This window comes from Mustelus asterias, assembly GCF_964213995.1.
Source record: "Mustelus asterias chromosome 26 unlocalized genomic scaffold, sMusAst1.hap1.1 SUPER_26_unloc_10, whole genome shotgun sequence".
NCBI lineage: Eukaryota > Metazoa > Chordata > Chondrichthyes > Carcharhiniformes > Triakidae > Mustelus > Mustelus asterias.
In genome coordinates this window covers 720,473-745,169 of record NW_027590077.1, presented here as the reverse complement: position 1 = coordinate 745,169, position 24,697 = coordinate 720,473, and the positions used below count along the sequence as shown (strand labels likewise).

General features: G+C 42.4%; 1 protein-coding gene across 1 annotated transcript in view; it reads right to left on the bottom strand.

The window, feature by feature from the left end:
- Positions 1 to 19,087, bottom strand: part of LOC144482090 (NACHT, LRR and PYD domains-containing protein 3-like) — a 50,846-nt gene extending 31,759 nt beyond the window's left edge. The window contains 4 exon segments of the mRNA XM_078201324.1: positions 11,036 to 11,089; positions 11,427 to 11,635; positions 15,274 to 15,343; positions 18,923 to 19,087. Of these exon segments, the coding sequence (XP_078057450.1) occupies positions 11,036 to 11,089; positions 11,427 to 11,635; positions 15,274 to 15,343; positions 18,923 to 19,087 (498 nt within the window).
- Positions 19,088 to 24,697: the final 5,610 nt, after the last annotated feature.

Sequence of the window (24,697 nt, the reverse complement as noted above, 5' to 3'; positions counted from 1 at the left end):
ACTTTGCAACATTATGAAGGCACAACCTGAGGTTAACTCTATCAAGTTAGTCAGAAATGCTGCGTTTTTAAATGCTTCATGCTTTTGTTAAAAACGTGACATTGCTATCAGGCACCGTCAGAAAGGGAAAGGGCTATTCCTGACTCTTACCAGCGATTTAATGCATTGAAGAAAACCGTATAGAAAATGTACCAGTCTTTTATGACAAGGAAACATATGGACGACATCATGATGAAGTAAAAGGCGCAGATATTTGAGAAGCTTAGTTTCAAGAAACATGGTCGGGGAACATTCTGAAAATAGCACATAATGCAGAAATGAAGGAAATTTGGAATCCAACATGATGCTATCAACGAATAGCAAAACTGAGAGTAAAACCTCTCGTCAAGTTATGTAAACATGCAACTAAGAGGAGATATAATTATCTCGTGTCCCTCTTTCAAGAAGAGAAGGACAGAGTGCAGATATTTACGACAGAAGATAATCCAAAAAAGAAATCCAATAGTGAAAGCAGAGGTGGAAAAGTTGTATGAATAATATGAAACTATTATAGACAATAAGATGAAAGGGACAAAGCAAAATCAGCGAACAAACTGCTGAGATGTCTGCTCGCATATTGGTGTGCTCGGTTCTTAAATAGTCTGCTGAACATATAGTTGAAATATTGCTGGTAAGTTACAAAATCTTCTCTATTCTTGAAAGATCCATGAGGATAGCAATACTACAATTGAAACAACACCTTTTAAGAAGTGGGGGAGATGGGGGTGGGTGACTGGGGCATGGTGGAATAGAAAACTTATGGCAAGTTAGACCAACTGCTGTCAAAGGAGAAGTGCACTCACATTCATTATTGGAGAGGTGACCGGGACAGTTAAAACATTCGGGGACAATGGGCATTAAGAAAGGGACCTGCGACAGCACTGCCGATGTATGTTCACCACCGAAAATGTTTTTACTCGGGAAAGCAGCACAATATCACATTCAGAAGGACATGTGGAATGTATAATAAATGCTGGAATAGCCAGATACTTTGAGCGTTGTTATTTTTTAATGTTTTCAGCAATAGAGAAATGTGGAGTTAGGGCCATTGAATGAAGCAAGTCAGCCTAGACGAACAAAGAAGGCAGTGATCTGAGTTCCGGCAGGAATTTGAATGTAATGTCAGGTCAACAATTAACGGGCTGAACTGCCTCAAGGGACAGCGTGAAAAATTCCTGCCTCCAAATGATTAGGTTTCCTATCGTGGAAAAAAAGCACCAGTTGAGCATTACACATTGTGAATCACTTTGCGATCAGGTATAACATTTTACAATCCAAAAGCACATTTTACAAATGTGCATACATCTCTAAAATCCCATGCATGCATTTCTAAGAGGTTAAACTCCTTCATTACCATCTAATCATTTTATAAAACGGTATCACCATGTTTCACGATATACAAAGTGATGCTTTATAATTATTCTTGAATATGTTTAACGCTTTTAAAATGAAAAAAAAAACTCTCTAATTTTATTTGCAACAGTTCCAGATAATTTATGATTCTTGAACATGCTTGAGTCATAACCATGGAAAATGTTTTGCTGTCGTTCAAAAAGTTCCAAACAATTTTAAGCCAATTGGAAAACTTAGCAAAAATATTCAGTGGAACTACGGACGTGGGAGATTGTGACTGCCCCTCATATTATGGCTGAATTTGGCTGATCAAGGAGCATGGACAATCCAGCAATAGTTGGGATTCAGTGGGAAAATTCACCGCTGGTTGCGCCCTGCATCGCTCCAAGGAGCATGGTTTTGGTCCTTGGAGGTCAATCATGTCAGCTCGATGGCATCAATTCAGGATGCCCACGCGGGAGTTTACTGGGCCCAATCATCCTTATCTGCTCCATCAATACTCATTATTAAATCATAAGTTCTGCCGATATAACTCATCAATTCCCAGGCTGGTGATGTGCGATAGGTTACTAAACCCTGTGTTCAAGCCATAAATCATAGGCATGTTATTAATCATGTTATGTTTAGATTATTTGGTTTTCTGCACAGCCACACATTGTTTTATGGTCCATGAGTATTGACACCTGCAGTGTTTCTGTCTGTGAACTAGCAGTGTACATTTTTATCCCTATGGGTATTGACTCACAAATAGCAGTCTCTATAATTAGTTCCTCTCTACTGCATAGTTTATCCCTTTTAGTGATATTCGTATGGCTAGTAGTTCCCTTCACTATTGCAGATCTTCATTTATTTTGTTCTCCAATTTTCAGAATGAAACATTAGAACACTACTCCAGAAGAATATGTGGGTGTTTTGTTACATTCTGGAGTTCGCAATAGCACGTTAAGTTGCACTTTTGAAGAACAACTCAGTGCTCTGTTCTACTCTATTAAACAAAATACATCATTCAGCGTTAATGTAGATGAAAACTTTGTGTTGCATTTAACTGATTTTTACATAAGAAGACACCCATCTTTTTTAACGATTACATGTGTTTCAATTCATTAACTTGTTCAAAATAGCTGATGCAATGTAAAGCAGAAGGGTATCAATGTTAAGTTCCACGCTCTTGTTCACAATAACACATCTCGCTAGAAAGTGAATGTCTCTTTGACTTAATGTTCCATGCCCAAAATTATACAATAACCTGCTCTGCAGAAGGAGCTATTTTCATTCCATACTGGTTTATTGTCCATAATATACATCCAGCTGACTTGTGGTGTTCCAACACTCTCTATTCTTCAAAACGATCTTCAAACTGTCCTGGAGAAAAACATTTCTGTCTTCAGTTCCACTCTACTCTTTCTAATAACACTGTCAGTTGTTGTATAAATTAGCATCACCATGTGCAATGTTTCTCTTCTCCAAGATGAACTGATCTTACGTCAGTTGTATGGAAATTATTGGAGAGGATTATTCGAGACAGGATTTACTCCCACTTGGAAATAAGTAAACGTATGAGAGAGAGGCAACATGGTTTTCTGAAGGGGAGGTTTTGTCTCACTAATTTGACCGAGTTTTTCGAGGAAGTGGCGAACGTGATTGACATGGGTTGGTAGGGAAGTGGATGTTGTCCAAATGGACTTCTAAGGCCTTTGACAAGGTCCTTCATGACAGACTGGTACATAATGTGTAGTCTCACGGATCAGAGGTGAGCTGGCAAGGTGGATACAGATCTGGCTGGCTCATAGAAGACACAGAGTAACAATGGAACGGTGTGATTCAGAATGGAGGGCTGTGACAAGTGGTGTTGCTCGGGGATCAGCGCTGGGACCTTTGCTGTTTGCAATATATATAAATGGTTTGGAGGAAAATGTAAATGTTTGATTAGTAAGTTTACAGACGACACAAAGGTTTGTGGATTGGCGGGTAGCAAGGAGGACCGTCAAAGGATGCAACAGGTTATTGCTCGACTGGAGACTTCGATGGAGAGATGGTCGATGGAGTTTAATACGGGCAATTGTGAGTCAATGCATTTTGGATGGTCTAATACACATCGGAAATATACAGTAAATGACAGAACACTTAAGGGTACTGATAGGCAGATGGATCTGGGTGTACAGTTATGAAGGTCACTGAAAGTGGCAACACAGGTGGAGAATGTCGTCAAGAAGGCATGCAGCATGCTTGCCTTCATCGGCGGGGGTATTGAGTTTACAAATTGGCAATCATGCTGCAGCTTTATAGACCTTAGATAGGCCCCACTTGGAACATAATGTTCAATTCTGGCCTCCATACATCCAGAAGGATGTGTAGGCTTTGGACAGGCTACAGACAAGATTTACCAGGATGATGCCTGGTATGGAGGACATAGCTATGTGGACAGTTTCGAGAAACATCGTTTGTTCTCACTGGAACGACGGAGGTGCAGGGGCGACCGGATGGAAGTCGACAAGACTTATTGCCCGTTGTGGAAAAGTCAATTACGAGGGGGCAGAGGTTTAATGTGCGAGGGATAACGTTTAAAGGAGATCTATGAGGCCCGTTTTTGACATAGAGTGTGGTAGGTGACTCGGACTCGCTCCTGGGGCATTTAGTGAAAGCAGATTCAATAGTGACTTTTAAAGGGCGTCTTGACAAACACATGATTAGGATGGGAATAGAGGGATATGGTCCCCGGAAGGGTAGCGGGTTTCAGTTCAGACGGGCAGCAAGCTTGGAGATCTTTATTGTTTGTTTGTATCAAAGCATGAGGCTATACCATAGAAGAGCAGGACTTTGTTTCATTAAACACTCCACTTTTAACTGCAAAATCCGGTTTGTGGTAGAAGATCATTTATTTGTCCCAATGTATTCCATTTTTCACAATTACACATCAAACTCTACTTCAGAAGAGCGTTCAAATCCGGTTGTACTGTGGAAGATAATTTAATTGTTAAAATCCATTGGTTTTCACAATTGCACAGGCAACTGAATTATAGAGAGCATTTATATCCGGCTGTATTATAGAAATTTTTTTGAAAATTCCAGTTCATTCCATTTTGCACAATCACACTTCCAACTCGACTGTAGAAGAGCATTCGTTTGTTGTATTCAACGAGATTCTTCACAGTAACATGTCAGGTTTCGTCACAGAAAATAACTGTTTTATTCCAATCCATTTTTTCTCTGAATAACGCAGCGAGGTGCGCTGTAGAGGAAACAATATTTGGTAAGTTGCTCTCTATGTTGTACCGTAGAATAGCAATCACACCTTATGATAATGCTAAAAAAAAAGTACATCCTTCCCTGCCATTTATCGCATTCAAACTTTTTTCTCATGAAAGCTTATTCAGCTCCGTGTAGTAGAGCACACCACTGTTCTTCATCATTCTAATTTACTCAGGTCAATCAACACTATGAAAGAATGTCTTTATGTTACATTGCACATTCTCAAACCAAGGCGGAAATATTCTGGAACATCGCAGCAGGTCTGAACAGCATCTGTCGAGAGAGATTCGAGGCAACGTTTGGAGTCTCGATGATCCTTCGTCAGAGCTGATGAAGTGCCATTTAGACTCGAAACGTCAGTTCTATTCTCGCTCCACGGATGCTACCAGATCTGCTGAGATTTTCCAGCATTTTACAGCATTTGTTTCCGGTTCTAGGATTTGCAGTGTTTTGCCTTAATGTTACATTACCTTCTAAGCCCTGATTGTTCAGAATAAGAGATCTGTCAGTCGTATAGAATAAGCTTTCCGTTTCCATTCTATACTTTATTTTTCTCATAGTTTCACCTCCAGCTTTAATATGCAAAATCGTTCCGTGTCATATTACATTATATTGTTCAGAATAAGATGCATTGGAACAACTGAAAATTGGTGCGTTTTTAAATTCCTCTCCATTGTTCACAATAAAGCAACCAGCCATACGAACGAAAAACATCTTCGGTACTTTTTCCTCCATAACACCGTGTATGAGAACATGTGCGCCTTCCATTGCAGTTTATTGTTCACAATTACACGACCATCTGGAGCACAGTTGGATATATATTTATGCAACCGTCTACATTATTGTCCACAATTGCATTCTTAGCTGCATTTTAGAAGGGCCTGCAGGTGTTATATTCAGAAGATTTTTTTTCACAATATAACATTTCTTTGTCCTTTGGAAGAAGATCTCTGTGTTCCATGTTTAGATGTTATCCATAATAACGCATACAATTCTACAGCAGAGGAGCATTTCTGTTTTCTATGCAAATCGTTTTTTTCATCGTGACACATCAAAATCTACTGCAGGAGTACATGGATGATACATTTCAATCTATTGTTCATAGCAATGCATTCAAATCTATTGTGAAGGAAGATATCTGCCAAATATGTCCTATGGTTCACAATTTGTGTTAGCCAAGGCCCCACATGACAGTCTAGTGCAAATAAATCTCATTCGATTGGGGATGGACTGTCGAGATGGATACAGAAGACAGAGAGGAGTGGTGGAAGGGTTTTTATTCAAAATGGAGATCTGCAGCTAGTTGTGTTCCGCAGTTTTCAGTGCGAGGACCTCTGTTGTTTTCAATATATATAAAGGATCTGGAGTAAAATGTGGGTGGTCTGGTCAGTAAGTTTGCGCCGGGAATTGTAAGAGATGCAACAGCATATAGATAGATTGGAGACATGGGCACGGAAATAGCAGACGGAGTGTGATCTGGACAAACGTGCTGCATTTTGGAGGATAAAATGTAGTGTAAATTATACTGCAAATGGCAGAAGCATTAGGAAAATTAGCATATTGAGTGGCCTGGGAGTGCAGGTGCACTGTTACCGAAAAGTGGCAACACAGGTGGCCAAGGTGAAATTAAAGCATATGGCATGAATGCCTTTGTCGGCCGGGACATTGAGTAGATTGACAAAATCCTGATGCAGATTTAAAAACCTTCGTTAGGCCGCTTTTGGAGTATTGCATGCAGTTCTGGTGGCCACTGTACCAGAAGGACGGGGAAGCTTTGGAAAGAGTGCAAATGCTGTTCAGTAGCATGTTGCGGGGTCTCAAGGGTGCTGACTATGAGGAGAGGTTGATAAAACTGGCATCGTTTTCACGGGAAAGACGGAGGCTGAGGGGAGATGTGATAAAGGTCTACAAAATTATGAGAAATAGAGGCAGCGTCGATAGTCGATACTCAGAGGCTTTTTAGCCAGGGTGGAAGTGGACACCCAGTTACAAGGGTGCACAAACTCAAGATGAGAGGGGGAAAGTTTAAGGTAGCTGTGTAGTGCATGTTTTTCAGAAAGCGAGTGATGGGTGCTTAGAAAGCGCTGTCAGAGAAGGTGTTGGAAGCAGACGCATCAGCAATATCTAAAAGGCATCTGCATGGATTCATGGATAGAGATGCAATATAGCGATACGGTCCGAGTATGGACAGAAGCTTTATTTTCGTTTAGTTAGGGCATTATGATCGGCACGGGCCAATTGGAGGGCCGAAGGGCCATTTCCTGTGCTATACTTTCCTCTTTGTTCGAATTACGCATTCATTTTTTTCAGCAAAAGAAAATAACTTTGGTGCATTCCGTTATTTTGTTCATAAGTAACATCCAGTTCCAAGTAAAAAGAACAATTCTGTGTTACGATCCACTCTTTCATTCAAAACTAATTTGTACTTATTCTGTGAGTTATCATCTATCTGTTCAGCACACGTTACCATTCAAAATCATAGAAGAGGACCACGAGATGTTAGTGAAACTGAGAACTAAATGATGCATTGGGAATTTGGCAACTGGAGTGGGATTTCACTTTCCAACTTAAAGGTAAGGCAGTTTGGAAAGTCTAATACAGATAGGAAATATACAGGAAATGGCAGAACCCTTATTGGTATAGATAGGCAAAGGGATCTGAGTATACAGGTACACAGGCCACTGAAAGTGGCAATATCAGGTGGAGAAGGTAGTCAAGAAAGCATACGGGCATGCTTGCCTTCATCGGCCGGGGCATTGTGTTTAAAAATTGGCAAGTCATGGTTACAGCTTTATAAAACCTTCGTTAGGCCACACTTGGAATATACTGTTCAATTCTGGTCGCCACACTACCAGAAGGATGTGGAGGCTTTGGAGAGGGTACAGAAAAGATTTACCAGGATGTTGCCTGGTATGGAGGACATTAGCTATGAGGAGAGGTTGGAGAAACTTGGTTTGTTCTCACTGGAACAACGGAGGTTGAGGGACGGACCTGATAGAAGTGTACAAGTTTATGACAGGCATGGACAGAGTGGATAGTCAGAAGCTTTTTCCCAGGGTGGAAGAGTCACTTACTAGGGGGTAAAGGTTTAAGGGGCAAGGTTTAAAGGAGACGTACGAGGCAGATTTTTTATACAGAGAGTAGTGGGTGACTGGAACTCGTTGCTGGGGGAGGTAGTGGAAGCGGATACGGTAGTGACTTTTAAGGAGCGTCTTGACAAATACATGAATAGGATGGGAATAGAGGGATCTGGTCCCCAGAAGGGGAGGGAGTTTTAGTTAAGTCAGGCAGCATGGTCGGTGCTGGCTTGAGGGCCGAAGGGACTGTTCCTGTGCTGAAATTTTCTTTGTTCTTTAAGTAGACGATTTAGAGAGATATGTGACTGAAATACAAATCATTTTCAATCGCTGGATTGCGCTTCTCATGGGACCTGAATTAGTTTACAGCAGCAGGAGATTGAACGAGAGAATCACACTTCAAACATTCATTCAATATAGAGATATTTCATAGCTGTTAACCGGTAAGAGGTGCAGAACCTGTAAGGGAGAGCTCAGCCTGAGTGAGATTGGGACCAGGCAAACACATTTGTGAATTTGGTTCAAGGTAGCAATTTGGTGAGAAGTGTTATTTACATGTTTGTTTTCGGGCGTTATATGCCATCAGCGAAAGTTCTTATCCCCTGTGACTTATTGGTGACTATTTCAGCTGACATGAGGCAGCAATAGAAAAAGAAGAACAACGAAGTCGTCACAGGAAACTTACGAGCAGATTAAATACTCGGTGTTATTGTTTTGAAGAACAACTTCAGGAAAAGGCAACATTTAAGCCTATGTAGTCAGTTAATAAAATTAATCCCAAGTCGTAACATTCAAGGTAAGAGAAGTAAGTAGGAAGATGGCAGTGCAGCTCAGTGGAATGTGTGTCCAGTAACATATGCACAGTCATGGACTTTACATTATCCTTGGTGACCATATGTGCTGAAGTTGCTGACCGCTGCAGCAATCTGAAATCCGGGTGTGACAAATTGAGAGGCAGGTGAAGACAACGTGGCTGAGATCAATGTGGATTGTAAATTCAGAGAGGTGGTAACAGCTTAAATTAAATGCATCGACGAAGGGGGAACTGGTCAATACTCAGCTTCAAATGAATGCAAGTAGATAGTGCGTGGGTCACAATGTTCCTGCTCAGTAATTTATATGTAATTTCAGATGCTGTTTCCTCTTGGCAGTGAATTTAGAACAAGGTCTGTGAAACGACAGGAGAGGAAGGAAGTGTAGAAGAATTGAAGATGAATAGTGATATTGAAGTGATTGTTTCGTGATATAAAGGCTTACGTTGTTGGAAAGAAATCATAGAAACCCTACAGTACAGAAAGAGGCCATTCGGCCCATCGAGTCTGCACCGACCACAATCTCACCCAGGCCCCACCCACTAATCCCTCTAATCTACGCATCCCAGGACACTAAGGGGCAAATTTTAGCATTACCAATCAACCGAACCCACACATCTTTGGACTGTGGGAGGAAACCGGAGCACCCAGAGGAAACCCACGCAGGCACGAGGAGAATGTGCAAACTCCACACAGACAGCAAAGCTCCACACAGAAAGCTTGATTCTTGCAATTTATATTGCCTCCATGGTGTTAAGATCAAATATGTCACAGAGCAGATGTAGGGCATTCTTCTGGGAAGGCGGGAGGAGTGGATAAACAGCTGAAATCTGCGGAATATATTGATACTAATGACTCAGAAGGATAGGCCCCCTCCTTTACAATTGCGGGAGCTATGTAGAACATGAGCAAGCAGAACAAGTGTCACGTGCAAGCTAATAAAGAGTAGGACGATAAGACAGAAGGATTCTTGGCTGGAAGAATGGTGCAGGAAGGAGGCCTTGAGACTAATTGGACGCTGGGCCTTTCTTTGGTGTCAGCACCATTTTGACATATGGAGCGTTGCACCAAAATAGACAGGGCACTGTGTTTCTGCTGTTGCGAGGGCTTTAAAATAACTCGATCAGGGTGGGATCTGTGAGGAAATATTAAACAGCATCAATATGATAGAGAAATGACACCAATCGGTAATAAGAACGAGTATACAGACGAGCAAGTTAAAAAGGTGCAATTGGAGGAAAGGAGAATGTACTGAGGTCAAGCCGGGATTTATCTGCATGTATGTGATTGCATTGAATTTGACACATGTAATTAGTGCATTCCAGATGCATATTGTCTCGAACAAATGTGATGTTGGAGCGATAACAGAGTTGTTGCTCAAGGAAGGTCAGGGCTGGGCGTTAAATATTCTTGGCTCCAAGTCATTCCGTTTATGTTGGAAATGTTGGAATAGGAGGAAAGGAGAAAATAGCACGACATTGATTAAAGAGAGCATTGCAATGCTGGTTGAAGACTACGTCCCACGGGGATCAATAACATAATCAATTTTGCTCGTGCTATGGAACAATAGAATTGCAAATAAGTTGTTCAATATCTTCGAGAGACCACCAGCTCGTGAGAGTGATGCAGATAAATAAATCTGCAGGAAAATTACACAAAGATAAAAACATTATACATGCGTCAGACTGCGTGACTTTCATAGCATAACTGTAGGTGGTGGCATTGGTAGTTTAAAGGGTGTATAAGGACAAACAGTGCAAGGTCGGATGAGATGGGTCATGCAGGTTAATGGATAAACATTCAGGAAAAATTATCATTGTATTGTAACATCCGAGATGAATACATAAACGAAAAATAATTGTTCTGGTTAATCTAACAAGTGTATATTTTTTAAAGTGTGCTCAAATTTTATTGATGCAGCATCGCACCTGTCGCAATAGCTGGTGTAATGCTGTTCTTGTGGTGTACAATGGTCTTTCAAAACTGATTATACAGAGTGCTAAGCACAGACCCGTGTGGCAAGGGATAAAAGGGTCAGCCGAATCGTTGATACACAATGGGCAAAATCACAGCCAACTGAGAGGAATCGTCAAATAATAGTTTTAGGGGTGGAGAAAGGTTTGCATTTGAATCCCCCAGAGATCGATATTACGACCACTGAGTTTCTTGATGTTGTGTACTGACTACGATATTGGTGTACAGTGGTAAATTTGATATTTGTTTCTACTTTGACACAGGAGGCATTGTACTCTGAGAGACGATAACGATAAAGAATACATGGACAAGCAGGTGGAGAGAGCTGATAGATGACAGGTGAAATTCAATGCGGTGAAGTGTGAGGTGATGTGTTGTGGTTGGAAGAATACTCAGATGCGGAGACGGAACAGACATGGCGGGCCACCAGACCTCTATCTGTTCTGCAACAATTCTAAGATACTGTGATTCTGCCCATTAAGTGTGCAGCATCAGACTCGTGTACAGGTTTACTGGACGAGAGAAACGTACTGTTTTGGTTGATCCATGTGACGAAGAGGGAATGTGAACATTCAGGTCAGCTACCTGGAGACAAGAGAAGCACAATTGTGTATTCTCAATCCTGGAACCTTCGGAACAAATGAAAATGATTGACTCATTCCCAATGCGTCAATTATTTTCATCGTTGAAATAATTGAAGAATTGGAGTTAAGGGATACTTGAGCACATTCTTTAGCTGCTCTCTGAACATTGTCTGTGTAACGGCATAAATAGCAGTGTTCGTGCAGCAACTCAGGAGTTGCAGCATCAATCCCAATTCCTGAACATATGCATCTAACCATATGTGCCGATATCCGAAGTAATACATCCGCCACCATATAGAGTAAACCATTAACATTGCCCATAATAGGATGAAATTTGCCGATATAACAAACAATAAAATGATGGATTTCCTTCGGCTCTCCATCTCAAGGTCTCTGGGGCTTTCGTGACTCTTGTTCTTGCGGAGTCTCTTGCGGGCTCTGCTCCTTACTACAATGTGCCTGACGGTGAAAACATTGAGCACCAAAATGACGATAAATGGGACACATGGGTTCAAAAGGTTGTGCAAGAACACAACAGTCCCCCAGACTGGAGAGAACAAAACATAATTCGGGTACTGGCAAAACCAAGGGATATTCCTCAACCTATATGCACCCTTCAGCATAAGGGACCAGAAAATGTTCTTCAAACAGCTCATCACAGTCGCTGTTCCCAGCACGACAGCTGCCGTTTTCTCACTGCAATATTTACTTTTCAGTTTTTGGGAACAGATGGCCACAAATCGATCAAAGGTGAAAGTAACAGTGAACCAGACAGAACAGTCAGTAGCTGCATAAAGCAGAACCGCGTGGACATTGCACACGGGAATATACTGCAGGAAAAGAAAGTGTTCCCAATAAACAATTGGAATGTGTCTCAATATCAGATTGAGGATAATGACCAGTAGATCCGCTGCTGCCATGGCCACGAGGTAAGAAGTGACACATTTTGAGAGACCACATTTTCTGAATTTCAGGACCACCATCGTGACAATGTTCACTGTAAGGAATGGAACCAAACAAGAAAATTAAGCTTTGAGCCTGGAAAATAGTTAACAGTTTGATTCAAATGTTATTGCATGTGCTGCGAAATATTGAAATGTTAGAGAACAAACCGAAAGATCTGCAATGCTGCGGAAGAAAGCAAAGATTCGGTAACGAAAGTTGAAACACAGTAGGGAGGATACCACAAGTTAGGGTTTCCACAGGCCATGGGGAACCCAGGAGCAACATGAGATCTATTCATAACAGTGTGATCAAGATGTGTTGATGGAAGGAATCGGGGAAAGCTGTACCTTCGGTGAGTGACCAGATGTTATTGTTGTATTACTGACAAGGACGCCTGTTGCACAAAACATTTTTTTCCAACTTCACTAACACTAGCAATACGTTGTATTTCTCGGAAAGAATGTTAAACCCTTCCAGTGGTATAATTGCAGAACAGTCACAAAACAGGCGTCCATGTGAACTTAGACATGAAACGCAAGCTTTACAATTTGCTCATTGCAAATCCAGAACAAAAAACGTAACGAAAGGTTTTTCTCAAAATTACATTTGATCAAGCCATATCCAGAAATTTAACATGCATTTAGATTATCAGAAGGGCTGAACATAAAAAAGTCACTTATTTCCAGTCTGCAATAGAATGCATGAAATTGTTGGAGGCCTGAAAGATTCGTTTCCCCTGTCTTGAAGCAAAATGGAGGTTGCAATTTGTTCGCTTTCACTCAAACATGTGTTCGGGCGCCTGTAGAAACGAAACTCGATTCCATGACAATGGATGTATTAACGCAGCTTACTGCCAGGCTTTTCAATTCTGTTTTTTTTGCTGGAACATGATCTCTTTCATCAGCGTCTCCTTTTTTCGATTAAATGACTCCCACACTGGGAAGAAATCCTGTTTTAAATGTTTCAATAATGACCTCATACAACATCAAGTACAACATGTTTTGTTACAGAATAAACTGCTTCCCTGTGATGTGACATGATGAGGAATATCTGATGCCAACACATAAACATCCCCATTCTCTAATGCTCTGCTCCACTCACCACAACATTTCCACTGCATTATTTAGTGGCTGTAGTAGGAGTCAGAGTATAGGGACAGGGAGGCAGGGGAGTGATGGGTGAGGCAGGAGGGAGAGAAACAAATCTGCTTTGAAACTTTACATGACATGGACACAAGCACTGGCGCAAAATAGTTACAGCCTGATACTGAAAGGCCAATTGAGGGAGAATGTTCCATGGCCTGAGGGGAATTGTTTTTCAATTCAAAACTACTGTGGCAGCAGGATGGCAATCAGAGCAACAGATCAGCAAGTGAAATGACCGACGAGGACTTAGAGTTTAAAAGCAATAAGGCTCAGGGGAAGGCCCGTCAGAGAGAGGTTAATCAGCAAGGCAGGGATGGCGGTCTGAAATTTCTTTGTGCTAACTTTAAGAGTATGACAGCTCATACAGATCAACTTGAAGCTTGGATTAGTACAAATAACTATGATGGTGCAGGTATTACAGAGACTTGGTTGAGAGAGGGGCGGGACTGGGAGCTTATCGTTGCAGAATTTGGATATTTCAGGCGTGATAGAGAGGGATGTAAAAGAGGTGGGTGTAGTTGCATTCCGGCTTTGGTGGAATATCTCAGCTGTACTGAGGAAAGACACCTTGGAGGGGGTCTCATCCAGCGAACCCATAAGTGTAGAGATCAGGAATAGGAAGGTCGCAATCACATTGGTGTGGTTGTACTGGGCCTCCCAACAGCCAGGGAGAGACAGCGGAACAGGTATATGGACAGATTTTGGAATCACGTAAAAACTACAGGGTTGTTGTAGCGGGTGATTTTAACTTCCCCTATATTAACTGGGACTCCCTTAGTGTCAAAGGCTTGGATAAAGTGGTGGGGAATTTGTAAGGTGCGTTCAGGAGACATTCTTTATGCATCATGTAATTAGTCTAACTAGGGAGGGGGCCATGCTCGGCCTGGTATTGGGGAATGAACTCGGTCAGGTGATCGAAATTTCAGTGTGGAGCATTTTGGAAACAATAGACATAATTCTGTAAGCTGTAAGTAACTTATGGATAAGTATAAGTGTAGCCATCTGATGGAGTTACTAAAATGGGTAAAGGCTAACTACAACAGTATTCGGCAGAAACTGGGGAATTTAAATCAGGGGCCACTGTTTGAGGGTATGTGGAAACGTTTAAAAGGGCAGTGGATTATAATTCATGACCAACATGTCTGCGAAATGAAGGAAAACGATAGCAAGTTTTGGGAGACTTGGGTGACAAGACATATGGTGAGGTAAGTCAAAAAGAAAAAGGCGGCATAAGTACGATTTAGTAAACGGGAGGCAGACAGAACCCGCCGAGAATATCAACAAATGAGGAAATAATTGAATCAAGGAGTCTTTCGGTCTGAAGAGGACTATGAAATGTCCTTGACAAACATGGTTAAGGAAAATCCCAAGGCGTTTTATATGTATATAAGTGGGCATGCATGCAAGTGGGCAGCTACGGAAAATGTAGGCCCACTCAAGGCTAAAGGAGAAAATGCCTGGGTTCATCTTCAGAAAGTGAGTGAGGTCTTACCGAATACTTCGCATTCATATTCACAAAGGAGGGCATGTTGGGTGGTGGGTCGAGAGGGGAGCATGCTGATATAAAGAATGATAAAATGCTGGTTTCCTTGAAAAGCATTCAGGTAGGCAAGTCCCCAGGACATGCTGGGATTCATCCCAGGATACTGAGGAAGGAGAGGGAGAAGATTGCTGGGGCCTTGTTCGGAATCTTTATATCCTTTATATTCATAGGAGAGGTCGCAGAGGACAGGCTACTCGCCAGTGTTGTTCCTTTGAATAAGGAGGGCAATAAGGGTATTCTCTGAAATTACAGGCTGGCGAGCCTTACACAAATGGGAGGAAAATTACTGGACAGGATTCTGAGGGACAGCAATTACTCGCAAATGAAAAGCACTCTCACGGACACAAAATCCGACAAACAAACGAAACGCTCAGTGTTTGTCTGTTTATGTGTATATATTGTCGATTTGTAAGTCTTGCAATTTGTGAGGCAGTTTGTCCTGTGTGTGTTGGTGAATATATGAATGGCAGCATGTTAGCTCAAGGGCAAGCACTGCTGCCTCACAGCTCCAAGTTCGATTTCAGCCTCGGGTATTTGTGTGTGATGATTTACCGTGGACAATCAGTCTCGCCTTCACGGCTTTGGACAGTGGAAGGAAACCAGTGCAGCCACTGAAAACCCACTAGGACACAGGGAAGACATGAAAAGCAGACTTCAGATCTAGGAGCACACACACAAAGACACATACACCACACACACACACACCGACACACACACACCGACACTTGCCTTGTGAGGAGGTCGGTGCGGTTCTTGAGGAGGTTCAGATCAAACACTCCAGACATTCAAAGATGCCCTCACAAGAACAGGATATGGCGCTCGATTCTTCGATCGAAAGTTCCGACGCGCCACAGCGAAAAACCGCAACAAACTCCACAGAAGACAAACACGGGACACGGCAGACAGAGTACTCTTTGTCGTCCAGTAATTCCCTGGAGCGGAGAAGCTCCGACATCTTCTCCAGAGCCTTCAACATGTCATCGATGAAGATGAGCATCTCGCCAATGCCATCCCCACACCCCCACTTATTGCCTTCAAACAACCGCACAACCTCAAGCAGACCATTGTCGGCAGCAAACTACACAGCCTTCAGGAGAACAGTGACGACGACACCACACAACCCTGCCACAGCATCCTCTGCAAGCCGTGCCGGATCATCCACACGGATGCCACCATCTCACGTGAGAACACCATCCACTCGGTACAGGTATATACTCCTGCAACTCGGCCAACGTTGTCTACCTGATACACTGCAGGAAAGGATGTCCCGAGGCATGGTACATTGGGGAGACCATGCAGACGCTACGACAATGGATGAATGAACACCGCTCAACAATCACCAGGCAAGAGTGTTCTCTTCCGGTTGGGGAACACTTCAGTGGTCACGGGCATTCGCCCTCTGATATTCGGGTAAGCGTTCTCCAAGGCAGCCTTCACGACACACGACAGCGCAGAGTCGCTGAGCAGAGACTGATAGCCATGTCCCGCACACATGAGGACGGCCTAAACCTGGATCTTGGGTTCATGTCACACTATCTGTAACACCCACGGCTTGCCTGGGCTTGCAAACTTCACTAACTGTCCTGGCTGGAGACAATACACATCTCTTTAACCTGTGCTTAATGCTCTCTCCACTCACATTGTCTGTATCTTTAAGACTTGATTACCTGTAAAGACATGCATTCCAAACATTATTTTGTAAATTGTGTGTGTGTCTTTATATGCCCTGTTTGTGAACAGAACTCGCACTCACCTGATGAAGGGACAGCACTCCGAAAGCTTGTGGATTGTGCGACCAAATAAACCTGTTGGACTTTAACCTCTTGTTCTGAGACTTCTGACTGTGCTTACCCCAGTCCAACGCCGGCATCTTCACAACATGAGTTTAGATAACAAGCGAATGCAAAGGCACTGTGATTGGTAAATGTAACGTGAGGAAGATCTTTTTTTTCTTGGTAAGCAGAGTGAATTGCTTTTCGAAAGCATTGTGTGACTGGATAGTGGGCACAAATTCGTTAATTGATTTGAAAATAGAAAATTTACGTATGCAAATGAGCATAGATGGTGATAGCTCGACGGACTGAAGGTCCTGCTCCTGCTCACAACTTCCTATATTACTATTTCACTGTAATTGCCTCCCTCTCTCGGGAACTTGGCATCATGCCTTTACAGAGAACGACACACAGATCAGACCCCAACTGTCTGGAAAATCACGACAGTGATTCGTGCATTGTCCGTCCCTCATGTCAAGGTAAGTGCTCATACTTTCTTTCGAATTTACACGTGTGTTATACGTCAATCTCCAAGCGCTTATTCTTAGACTCAGTCGGAGTTGAACTTCCTCTCACCTATGGACCCGTCGTCTTCGACCACGGTGCTCTTTATGCTAACAATGCTGAATCTCCTGAGACTTAAGGGTGCAGGATCCTTTTTGCCACACACATGACGAAACAAGTATTTTAAATTAATTTCTGAATGCTGCATCCTTTAAAGATACAGTGAAACACTGTTGTTGGCAACATTGCTGGTTAAGGAAGGCGGGAACGGTCTCCTCGATCTCCCCAACCTATCCCTTGAAGAGCACACTCTGAATTTTCAAAACTGAAGACAACGCTTCCAGATTTTCCACAGTGTCTCCTCAATGGGACCTGTACTGGATAACCGAAGCCTGTTTCTGCTGAGTGGGAGTGTTCAGTTGGAGATAATGTAAATTGAATGCCTGGGCTGATAAAGTGCTCAGTGATGGATTTGTCCTGATGGTTGAGAGGAGTGAAGATGTGATAATCTGTGGGTCGGAGGGGGCTGGAAAACATCAAATAAAGGCCAGAGAAGGGAATGGCAACAGGTGGTTTGGCAGCTCTGCGAAAGAATACTGCCTCGACTGCTTGGTATCTGTGCCAGAAGTGCTCAACGTCCGAAGAAGGAGTGAATATGGAACTCTTTCGCGTTGAGGGCTGTAGAGGTCGGGTTGCCATGTTTGTCCCACTCATCTGATGAATGAACAGCGCTTCGAATGCTCGTGATTCCAAGTCAACGTATTGGACTTTAACCTGTGAGACTGCTTACTGTGCCCCACCCAGCATCTCCACATCATGTTTTTTGTTTCAATGCTGAGATATTCACATTTTCAAACAGTAAGAATTCAAGGGCTATGCGAAGAAGTTGTGACAATGAAGCAAAGGTTTGCCATATTAGATCAGGAATAATCTCATTGGATGACAGATAAACTAGATGGGCCGAATGGTCTACTTTGGTGCTACGTGTTGTGATGTTGTGGTCCAGCTGTGATGTGTACATGTCAGAAAATTCATCTCAACATAACACCTCCTATTTTCAACACCAACTAACTCCAACATGAATCAAAGCATAACGTCGATCACAAAATTCTCAAAAGTGCCTACAGGCCATGATTCAGAAATAACATCAACATTCTTCACCTCACACTCGTGCAACTTCCGATGATTCAGAAAGTTTTCGGAAATTCTCCATGTAATTGCAACTGTTCGGCTCTCATCCAAAAATTCGCATCCCATTTTATACAGTTCATTGATGAACAAAAGCTGCCAGATTATTAGTCACAACAGCTTTAGGAAAGAGATACTGAAATATATGATGAAGCACGGTTGGTGCAGTCGCGAGGGCGGGGGGGGGGGGGGGGGGGGGGGGGGCGGGCTGGGAGGGGGGGGGGAATCCAGAGAAGAGACGGAGAGAGAGAGTGGGATGTATAGAGAAGCCTCACAACATTAATAAGCAAGCCCTTACGCTTAAAGTCTGCAGTGCGTGAATCAGAAGTCAGTGAATGATTGCTTGCGTGCCAGCTCACTGGTCGTTCAGATGATGCATATCTTGTGGTGCACGGGACGGTGATGAACATTTTGCTGCGGCCTGTAGGTGTGATCAGGAGATTATATTGAATGTTAGCAGACCCAGCTGTGATTTACTTTCCGTGGTTCATTGTCACAGCATCTAATGCAGCACGGGACAGGCTGGCACCATCACAGTGCTGCAGTGGGAGCTGAGACCGCAGTCATGGAGTCCATGTTTGCTGCTGTGTAGATTCAGACTGCTGTCACCATGTTTGTGGACATCACTTCCAAAAATGTCATGCCAATTATTTCAGCTGTCAGGAAATTCCTCCTGCAGCACATCACTAAGATTATAGATATTCCATCCATTTAGAGTTGCAGTGGACCCGTTGTACTTCGACTGCATTCCCTAAGATGGCAGCGTTTGCTCTCCCGTTGCAGACACTCGGCACTTTGTAGCGATGGGAGTATTCTGTCAGCGAACTTTGTTGCTGCACACATCGTGTCGGTGAAGTTCGAATATGAGCGCCCAAGTACTCGAGCTGGGCGAGGGTGTCCATTAATGCTGCAGGCCATCTCAGCCTCTACAAGTCAGCAGCCTACACCAGCCAAACTGCAGTCACTGGGGCAGCGCTGTGCAGGAACAGCATGCAAGTTGAAGAAACCCATTATACAGGAAATAATATAATGTTTCATGCTGAATATTTCAGCTGTGCAGTTGTACAGAAATGATCATGAGAATATTTAGTTGTCGGATTATATTATCGAATGGTGATCAGTACGAAGAGTGATAGGATGCCTCAAGTGGATGCAATAGTGGAAAATCAGGGACAAATAATGGGAAAGGATAGTTGTCCGACCAGAAACAGATACTGGACAGGCTCCCTCTGACAGGGTGTTTGATGTGAATGCATTCAAGAAAAAAAACATTATCTGTCTTCTCACCACCCTTCTCCTGAGAAAGCCATGCGTACATTGGAACATTAGGCCGAATATATCAGGAATTACCATGGGAGAAAGGCCTGGATAGATGTCATGAAGACTTGTATTGTTTGTGAGCGTTGTAACATTGGCTCCACTGACTCTGCAAATGCGGAGAGTAATGTTCGGGAAAGAACAGAGGAAGAGTGACTCTCTTAATTACTGAGATAATTGGTCAAGTCTTGAAGCAGTAGATGCTAGAATATGGGAAATGGATAGGGGTCTGCGACTAATTGTGAGGGGGCAACCGTAGAATAACGAGAATGAGATGACAAGAATGGATATATTACTGGACCAGAAACCACGATATATAATATATATATATATTGAATTGTAGTAATATTTGAACATTATTCTTTGAAAATTGTAATTTGAGAATCAGAATTTTATATTTAATGCTCTTCTGTTTTTGCTGGGATGCTGGACAGCAAATATTTTCACAAGAAAATACAGATGATGATTTAAAGAAGTGTTTTTTTTCGAGGTAGAGTATAATGGTAGGGAGGTGTTAGAAGGGAGCGCTGGGTGATACAAGTTGTAGGAACTTGAATTCAGCTCAGGGTAAATGGAATGTTTGATCTTGTGAGCAGTCGAGTTGAAAGTGCGCTCCAGGCTAGAGACAGTAATGGAGTACTTTGGTGCAATTTCCCAAGTGAAGAGGTTACAGTTGACATTCTGAATGTTTAAATGACAAGAACAGTAATGTGACGAATCTTATTTTGCAGATTTTACTGTTGGATAGTGAGAGGTAACAGACGTGCCTTCTAAACGAAAAAGAACAAGTGAGCTTGCAATAAACATGCTTTTAAAAATTAAAGTTCTATTTATTATTCACAGGTAGGTTTACATTAACACTGCAATGAATGTACTGTGAAAATACCCTAGTTACCACACTCCGGCGCCTGTTCGGGTCTTGTGAGGAGGAATTTAGCATAGCCAATGCACCTAACAAAAAGTCTTTCAGACTGGAGGATGAAACCAGAGCACCCGGAGAAAACCCACTCAGACATGGGGGGAACGGGCAGACACCGCACAGACAGTGACCAAATCCAGGAGTCAAACCCGTGTCCCTGGCGCTGTGAGACAGCAGTGCTAAGCACTTTGCCACTGTACCACCTCGAACTAAGAACAATTGGAAACTTCCACTTAGCAGAGACGGGGAAACGCAGCACGGGGACAGAATAAATAACAATGTAGCAGAGCTGAAAAGTGCGCAGAGAGCAAGTAACTTGATATTTAGACTTACCAGGTACCCCAACAATAGCAAGGAAGGGATAGTACACGTACTGAATAATGTAAAGTACATATTCAATCCGATGCTTTCATAATAACACATCGTAATATGTAGAAAGATACCAAAGGTAAGACGATAAACTCTTGCCGTTTCTTGCAACATTCCAATCGTGTGTTCTCACATTCTGATCCATTGCTGTAACATTGCAGTCGTGTGTTGTCAGTTTCTGCTACGTTGTTGAAAGATTACAATCCATTATTTTCAGATTATGATCTCCCTTCTCCTTCTATTTGGAACACTTGGTCCTTGTTCGTACCTGAACTGCTCGATCCGCTGACACGATGGGAGAATACATTGAAATGAATGCCTTATTAATAGAAGAAGGAAAGCTTCCAGTGGCACCGTTAAGTGCCATGTGTAATGACATTAATTACAGTCACCAAACAAACAGATTCAGTTAACCTGTTACAATCCAAAGTTTTTTACCCAGTCTAGATGTGTTGAGTGAGGGTCGGTGATGGAGGTAATTGGGAGTAGGGGAGGCCATGACCCTACACTTTCAATCATGTTTGAATATGCAACGGATCCCAAAGGACTGGAGTATTGTATTGTTTTCCAAATTGATCATTATAAAAGAGGGAGAAAACCTGGAACTACAGGTGATTCAGCTTAGTGACAGTGAAATATAAGATTTCGTTGAGATTCTATCAATATTAGAGAAGATATGTTTCTTTCCTGGATCAACCATTGGTTTATAAATGAAAAGCAGCACAGTTGTAACAATTGGAACTGATGTCCCATAATCTGATGCAGTTAATTAATGTAGTAATGGAGAACGTCACAGTCATACGTATGGTTATTGAAAACGCTTGGGAACAAGTTCTCTTGAACTGGTTTGCTAAAAGCAGCATGCAAAACTGGATTAAAGGGACACAGAGAGTGTGGACTAAGACATAATGTCGAACTGCATGCTGACCGTTCGTTATTTCTACCTGTAGGTTGCTAGAAATGACAATTCACAGGGATCGCTATTCCAATCACTGATCTTCTTTTATATACGTTGTACTGAATGGAAAACAAAAGTCTATATTTCAATCATGTCACTCTGCCTGCTGTCGGAAATGTACTAAGTAGGAGAGCTTTGGAGGATAGAAACATACTATTGGCATGTAGCAAACGTTGATGATTTTGGAGGATAGATATAGATCGGTGAAATGTCACAAGCTCTGCTGAGGGTAGCGTAACTATTTGAGGGAGTCGGGTCATGTTGCTGACATGCAAATCAGTGTGATTGCGGTATGTTTTTGAGGGCACAGACACATCGCTGAGTGCAATAAACTATGAGGAAGATATCAGGAACATTTGGGGGGCCACCGTTATACCGATGAAATCTGGTAACCATTTAGGATAGCAGAGGATGTGGGAGGAGAAAGGTAGATTGGTGAAAAGTCCTCAATAGTGAGGAAAACACATGATTTGAGAGGACAAAAAGATAGATTGGTGACAAATAGGAAACAATGAGGAGATAACAACACCATATTGAAGGACAGAGAGGGAGTACTGTAGTAGACAATGAGGAACTCAACGTAATTAGAGAGTACAAAGACAGATTGATGAAAAATCGTAAACATTGAAGGGAAGACGAGGAACTATATACATTGCTGAAATGCAGCCAACATAATGGACCATATTAGTTCTTGGCAAGGTATAGATAGATTGGTGAAATGGGCACACACTTCGCAAATGAAATCTCAAGCTATGGATTGTGATATTGGTACTTGGGAATTTTTATTAAATGCGGTGAATGAAAATTATACTTGCATGTTTGAAAGTTTTAGAGATGGAATAACGAACGATAATGACTCGTGAAAGGTACACAATACATGTCTCCATTTATGGAAGCATAGAATTGAAAATCAAACGCAAGATGTTTGCTTCAATGTTTATCTTTAAATCTCTGATTTATCCCCCACTGGCACATTGAGACGAATTCTGCCATTTTTGTAAGACAGTCAGGGCCCAAGGTGAACAGGTTGTTTTCTTAGGAGTCAGAAGATGGACTTCAAACACAGGCAGAGACTGGAGAAGCTGTGGTTATTTTCATTAGCGCAGAGGAAGTGGAGTGAAAGCAAAATACTGCAGATGGTGGAAACCAGAAATAAAGAAATGCTTGATATTCTCTGCAGGACTAGCAGCGCCTGTGAAGAGAACAACCTAGCTACACAATAAACACACACACGCACACGTGCGCACACACACAAAAAAACAAGCACACACACACACACACACAAACACACGTGTAATTGTGTAAAATGGAGTGGAATGGAGAACAGAAAATACTATCATATAGATTAATGTGTAACTCTGACCAATAAACGGATATAAAACGAAGAAAACATTTATAGAAGGATAGGATCATAGATTTCCTGCAGTAAGGAAGTAGGTTATTCGGCCCAATAAGACTGCGACGACTCTCCAAAAGATCAACTTACTCAGGCCAACTTCCTACTGCAACCACATAAACCTGCGTATTCACCAGGTCTACTTCACCAAACCTAAACATCTTTGGACATTCAAGGCAAAACTTAGCATCGAAACTGCACATATTCGGGCTGTGTGAGGAACCCAGGCCACTCCGAGGAAACTCATGCAAACACAGGGAGAACTCGGAAACTGCACAAAGACAGTCACAAAAGCCGAAATCTTAAACTGATCCCTGGCAGTGTGACATCTGCATTACAACAGATTGTGTTCCTGTGAGAAGCAGAGATAAAATTCACAGACGCACTGTCTCCTATGGAAAAGCCGGTTGATTCATGTGAACAAGAAATTGTAATGGAAACGAGATGTTGCTTTGCAGCAATGCTTGTTCCCACATTATGAAGAAAACTGGAATGCAGTGCAGATATCTTCGTGAGTGCAGCTGGATATGTTATTTTGAACATTGGACAGGAATGCAAAATTATATGTCCTTCCACAGAGCAGTTAGAGGCCTCAGTCTGAACATTGTTTTGCAACACAGACGTTCTTCTAGAATACTGATGGAATTGTATTTGTCAGGCTGAAAGTGAAGGCAGAGATGTAGCTCCGGGGTACAGTTGGATCTGTTATTATGAGCAAATTATAGAAATCATAGAAACCCTACAGTGCAGAAGGAGGCCATTCGGCCCATCAAGTCTGCACCGACCACAATCCCACCCAGGCCCTACCCCCACATATTTACCCGCTAATCCCTCTAACCTACACATCCCAGGACTCTAAGGGGCAATTTTTAACCTGGCCAATCAACCTAACCCGCACATCTTTGGACTGTGGGAGGAAACCGGAGCACCCGGAGGAAACCCACGCAGACACGAGGAGAATGTGCAAACTCCACACAGACAGTGACCCAAGCCGGGAATCGAACCCGGGACCCTGGAGCTGTGAAGCAGCAGTGCTAACCACTGTGCTACCGTGCCAGATGTATTGGAAAGGCTCTTCTACAGTGCTCCAGGGTGTGTCTTTGTGAAACAGGCGGATACGAGAAAGGGTGTTCTTCATTGGAGCTGGATATACGATTGTAAACTATATTGTCGACTATTTTACTTGGAACAGTTCTTCTGCAGCACCAACGGATATGCTATTCTGAACAATATTGTGTACTACTACCCAGAGTTATTTCAGATGTCGGTACAGCTGGATGTCTTATTCTGCATAGTCAAATGGAATGCAACATCTAATTGATCATATTCAATACAGTTTGATGTGATACTACTGGCAGTAAGCTACAGTGTAACACAGAATAGTTCTATACACAGTAAAATGTGTATTCCGTTCAGTCTAATGGATTGAGAAACATAGTTCTTCAGCTGGATGTGAAAACGAAACAGAGTTTCATCGTATAAATAAATGCTCCTCTATTGCGCAACTGGGTGCGTTAATTTGAACTATGGAATGAAAATGATCACAGAGCTAT